The 5,999-nt window shown below is 38.6% G+C and overlaps 1 protein-coding gene across 1 annotated transcript; it reads left to right on the plus strand.

Moving 5' to 3' along the window:
- Nucleotides 1-845: 845 nt before the first annotated feature.
- On the plus strand, nt 846-2,170 carry LOC141832860 (uncharacterized). Its single transcript, XM_074720228.1, has 3 exons — nt 846-891; nt 1,272-1,718; nt 1,932-2,170. Exons 1-3 carry the CDS (start codon nt 846-848, stop codon nt 2,168-2,170), a joined length of 732 nt encoding a protein of 243 aa, XP_074576329.1.
- Nucleotides 2,171-5,999: the final 3,829 nt, after the last annotated feature.

The raw sequence follows: 5,999 nt of genomic DNA on the forward strand, positions 1-5,999 counted from the left end.
AGTTTTAAATGTTAATTTTTTTTTCCTTTTCAATCCGCAGATCAATCCGACCTGATTGAATCTGCAATGTGTGCCAACTCGACTGATGATGAGTTGATAAAATAAATTATTTAGCAATATCGACCAAGTCAATCCGATGACTCTAATTTAAATTGACAGCTCTACTTGTTGCAAGAAGTTATATCATCATGCTTTGTCTTGTCGTGATTTCCAGGTAAAAGTTTATTTCATACTGTTGCTTCTGTCAGAGTATTGTCCGTGTGACGCCGGACTCAGAACTATTGCCTCCGTGAAGCCGGTCGATTTCGCGAGATTAAAAACAATCTAGAAATGATTGAAAATTTTAAATTTAGGTTGTAGATTAAGTGGGTTAACCTACGAATAGATTGGATTTTTTATTTTAATTTTAAATTTTAATTTTTTTTTTTTTGAATCCGCAGATCAATCCGACCCGATTGAATCTGCAATGTGTGCCAACTCGACTGATGATGCGTTGATAAAATAAATTATTTAACAATATCGACCAAGTCAATCGATGATCCTAATTTAAATTGACAGCTCTACTTGTTGCAAGAAGTTATATCATCATGCTTTGTCTTGTCGTGATTTCCAGGTAAAAGTTTATTTCATACTGTTGCTTCTGTCAGAGTATTGTCCGTGTGACGCCGGACTCAGAACTATTGCCTCCGTGAAGCCGGTGGAATTTCGTCGCGAGTTACGGGGAAGCAAAGTCCCCTAATTTCATCGCTTGGACAGCATTCATAAGCTACTTTGGCATCTTCCTTCTCCCAATCTCCCGTCTCAGGCAAAGCAGCTCAAGTCCACCACCTTCTCTCGTTGTCTGTATGACTTTGGCATACACATTTACACATCTCAATCAATGCTCCAACTACCTCTAGGTAAGAATTTATCACAATTGAGTTAGATTATGCAGTGGCCACCAATGGGTTGCCCAGTGCATGTGCATGTGGATCGACGACGAATCCCACAAAATTTAACTTGAGATATATAGTTTTCTTGATACATTCTCAGTGACCACCAATGGGTAGCCCAGTGCATGTGCATCAACAACGAATCCTACAAAATTTAACTTGAGACATATAGTTTTCTTGATACATTCACAACGAATAATAAGATTCTTTCTTTCTTTCTGTTCTGTGATTTAGTCTCACTCTTTAATTCAATCAGGAACTGTCCCATTAATGGGAGGTGGTGCCTTGGTTCACGCACCCTATCGCGTTCATTAATTCACGGCTCCATTTATAAATACCTCCTTAGCCCATCGCCATCGTCCTCGCCCTCCCAGGAATCCAAAGGCTTCCCCTCCTCCATGGGCGGTGTAACTAGCAAGTGCTTCGTCTCCTCTGACAAGGAACTCAGAGCTACAATTCTGCTGCTCGAAGAAGAGATAGAAAAGTCGAAGAGCATCAGGCAGCAAGAGGCCTGGGATTATGGCCGGCGAACGGCGGAGTTCGCTGCCAAGGAGGAGGAGTGGGTGAGAGAGAAGAGGAGGCTCGCGGAGGAGGAGGAAGCCGTGCAGAGGAGGAGGCGTTTAAAGAAGTGCCAGAGTGAGGGAGGAGATGACGAGGAGTGGTGGTGCCTCGTGGAGTCCATGAAAGAGGAGCAAAAGCGGCGGGACGGGGCGGTGGAGAGGTGGAAGAAGCTCTACCTCACTATAAAGACTGAGCTTGACGACCTTATACAAAGAACCGGCGAAGGTCAGATAACCACCCAACTCCCGTAGCATTCCAAAATATTACAAAAGTAATAAAATAAAATTCATCTACCAAATCCTTCTTGCCTTTCCAGAAATTGATACGACACTTGGCCATCCGAATTTTCATTGGCAGAAAATCCTCCTCCTAATGAATGAACCTGTTGTTGTTGCCGTAGAAGCACCTTAAACATCAGCTTTTGTATTGCTTTTGCAGGGGAGAGATTTAGCAGCGGAAGTGAAGAAAGAATGGTAGAACAGCTTCAGAAGGAGTTGAGGGAGAGCGAGGGAGAAATAGAATCTCTGAGATCGCGCATTTCGGTCATGCTGAAGGATGCGATTAGGAAGGACACAGAAATTGATATTTTGAGACAGAGTTTAAGAATATTATGCGTTAGAAATTCAAAAAGGAGCGTCATCAGAGAGTTCTTGAGGGAAGAATTGGTTGATATGTAAATTATATGACATAGACATCCAACAAAAGATCTATTGGAAACGAGTCTACTTATTTTCTATGAATACTACTCTCCCGTCTTTGGTGATGAATTGCTTCTTTACTTAGTTTTGCATTCATTCATTGGAGATAACAATGGTTTTGCCCAAAGTTGTTAAATTCTGATCGAGCCTGACTGGCTGGTCCAACAAAACAGTATCAGACTTGGGTCCCAATCTAGATTGTTGGTAGCTTTTAGTACCTGAATCCATAAGATTCCCGTCATCCTTCTGTAGAAAATCCTATGCGACAAACAATAAAATTCGCAGCAGAAATAGAATTCCAACAAGCGATCCATGTAAAAGAAAATTCATACAAGTTTGATTTATTTATTTAATAGATCTATACCTTGAAGCGTGCCCTTCACTTATCTCGTTCGTCCTCAATTCGCCGACTTTCTTACACTTTCAAGCATCTATGCCTCTATGCATATCCATACGAACACGATCTCAAACTTTGAAGAAGAATTGCCTTTGTGGTGCTGGAGCCACACAAGAAGATTCGGCCAAAATAAGAAGGAAAACAAAACGGTGTTTGGCCAAGAGGAAGAAGAGAACTCAAAAATGACTTGTTCTTCTTGAAAAATACAAGAAAATTTTTTTTATATTCATTTCATGAATATGAAGAGTTTTTACCTCTTTGGCTTCCCCATATTAAAGCTTTAGCTTCCCCATATTAAAACTAATCAAAACCCAAATGAGCACATGTTTCTCATGTTGACTCTTTGTCTTCTCTTCATCTAATGAAGAGAAAAACCTTTGGTCTTCCTCTATTATGAATTCATTAAATATTTTAATGAATTAATATCTCATTCAAATTTAGTTGAGTCTAATCTAAATGAGTGTAACTCAAATTAGATTCAATCCCATAATCCAATTGGATTCACTTGAGTCTAACTCAATTAATCCAATTCGGATCATATTTTAGTCAAACTAAAATCAATCAATCTTTGAATCATTATGTCTTTTGTGTGTGATCCAATAGGTTCTTGTAACGTTGGTAATGTGTCTAAATCGTTTTATACACATAAACAATATGCGACATCTAGCAATGCATCATTGCTATCCAAATGATAAGAAAGTTGAGATCCGACTTAACATTTCCGTGACTACTATAATGTATAATGATGTCCTTCTATCCTCGATATCTAAATTGATTAATGAGGTATGACCGTGTTATCTTCGATATCAATCTTTGTGTTTCTTGATCCCCGAGTAGACTCACTCAATCAAATGAGTTCAATATCTCATATTGACTTATTTGAGCATGGTCATACATTTAGTAGTCCTACTCGATCAAGAGGCCCACAAATATCACTCCCGTTATATGGGAGAGATAAATCCCATCTACATCACTCACATCCTTCCGCATAATTTAGTATATACCCAGTGATCGCCTTTATAGTCCACCATATTACGGGTGACGTTTGATGATACCAAAGTACACAACTCCTTATGTAGGAAACCGTAGTGACTTCAGATCTAAGGATTATTCATACTAATAGTCACATGAGAAAATTTATAACACTCATATAATGATCCATGAAACTTTCTCATGGCTGATCAATTCAGTATATATTATTTAATATATACCCATATGTCAACGTGATATCACATATCCATGACTTATGAGATTAAGTCATCAATTGACCTACATGCTAGTCTCATGCATTAATATTGTCTTTAAATATTAATACTTGACTAGGAAAAGTTAAGAGTAATGTTCTCTACATTATTTCACTATTAATTCAACTAATTGATATAATATTGATTAGAACCTATTACTGAAGGATATTATTATATTTAGTCGTTTAACACAAACATGAAGTAAATATAATAACCAAACTTTGCCTTTATTAACAATAGAATATGATATAAAAGTTTCTAGTCAATCATCACATAATTGGCTCTAGAGCTACTACTAACAATCTCCCATTAACACTAGTGTCAATCACTATAGTATCTAATACCTAGTGACCTAGTGTGACCATCATGCTTCCTCTGTGCCAAAGTCTTGGTTAAAGGATCTGTGATATTAGCATCAGTCGGTACTCTACATATCCTCACATCTCCTCTATCGATGATATCTCGAATGAGATGGAAGCGTAGTAGTATATGTTTAGAACGTTGATGAGAGCGAGGTTCCTTAGCTTGTGTAATAGCCCCATTGTTGTCACAATAGATGTCTATTGGATCCGCTATGCTAGGAACCACCCCAAGCTCTGCAACGAACTTTCGGATCCAAACAGTCTACTTTGCTGTATCAGACGCAACAATATACTTAGTTTCTGTTGTAGAATTTGTAACTGTCTTACTTCAAACTCTTCCAGCTCACAGTGCCACAATTCAAACAAAATACATACCTTGACTGTGATATGAAATCATCCTTATCAGTTTGAAAGCTTCCATCACTGTAACCCTTTATAGTTAGATCATCATAGTCTCCAAATATCAAGAAATATTCTTTTGTCCTTCGCAAGTACTTAAGAATATTCTTGACAACTGTCCAGTGACTTTCACCTGGATTTGACTAGTATCTTCTCATCATACTTAACGCATACGAAACATCGAGGCAAGTACATAGAATGACATACATGATAGACACTATGACACATGTATAAGGTGTTAGTGCAAGAAGCACTAGATCTTGCTTAGAATTTTGATATTTGACAATACACCTAGGTCTGATCAGTTTGACCAAGGGTTGATCCAAACAGGACTTGATGTTTGGATGTGTGGATGTGAGTGAAGTCTAGTCAGATGACTAGTGAGAAGATCTAGTCGGTTAGACTAGGTAGTAGAAGTTCTGATCTAGAATATTGGGCAAGGAAAAGTCCTAGTGAGTGAAGCTAGGCAGTGAAAGTCTTGGTGAGTGAAGCTAGGCAAGGAAAAGTCCTAGTTGTAGGCTAGGCAAAGGGAAGTCCTAGTTTGGAGGATTAAGCAGAAGTCTTAGCAGGTTAAGTGCACCAAGTACAAATTTGTTAATTTGAGGGGTGTTCTAAGGCACACGCCTTACGGTTATACTATTTATTGGATAAATAGCAATTCACTATTTGAGTGTACATTCCATATGTGTTTGATTGGATCTTAAACTCAAATACTGAATGTCCTCAATATGATTTATAGCGTGAGGAAATTTATGATTGGATCACAACTAGTGAGCATCTCTACACGTGTAATTATGAATGTATTGGAATTATTCCTAGTCGAGGATTGATAAGCATGAACGTCATCGATTTTGTCAAGAATAGCACGTTTTGAACTCCTTGATTAGCCAAGCAACTAATCTCACTACTGTCAACATTAGATGTTGAGAGTTAAATGTGGATGCTGGGTAAAGGTAACTAGTTCATTGGAGTGACCTGTCTTGAGACTTCATATGGTTTTATATATATGTCAATGAAGATTTCAATGCAGCTTAGGTGCGAGTTTTCTTTGACTTGCGGTATTCAAGTCATCTTGGTCACGGAGGATTATACTTTAACATCTTAAGTAAGCATCTCCGAGGAGGTGTGGACCCGAGATGATTGGGTATAAGTCAAAATGCCTGAAGGTGTTTGAATAGCTCACAGAGGATTCACCGCTCCTTGAAAAGGAGACGTATACCTTGCGGCCGCTTGTCAAGATTGTTACTAAAAGTCTTTGGCCAAAGCATCACATGTCAAGAGTATGAGACTCTTGGACACATATACAAGTAACTTGAATCCACAGGACAAGAAAGCAGCTTGGGCTAGTTGTGACGCAGTCAGCTTAGTGGGGACCGACACATGGACCATGTCCTGAACCAAGCGGG

Source organism: Curcuma longa, chromosome 8 (genome assembly GCF_044706935.1).
Source record: "Curcuma longa cultivar G26 ecotype Majalengka, Jawa Barat chromosome 8, ITB_CL_G26_1.1, whole genome shotgun sequence".
NCBI classification, from domain to species: domain Eukaryota; kingdom Viridiplantae; phylum Streptophyta; class Magnoliopsida; order Zingiberales; family Zingiberaceae; genus Curcuma; species Curcuma longa.

Coding starts and splice junctions, on each gene's coding strand:
- LOC141832860 (XM_074720228.1), top strand. CDS start 846: ATGACTTTGGCATACACATTTACACATCTCAATCAATGCTCCAACT. Junction 892..1,271: donor TCTCAATCAATGCTCCAACT/ACCTCTAGGTAA, acceptor TTTATAAATACC/TCCTTAGCCCATCGCCATCG. Junction 1,719..1,931: donor TATACAAAGAACCGGCGAAG/GTCAGATAACCA, acceptor TTGCTTTTGCAG/GGGAGAGATTTAGCAGCGGA.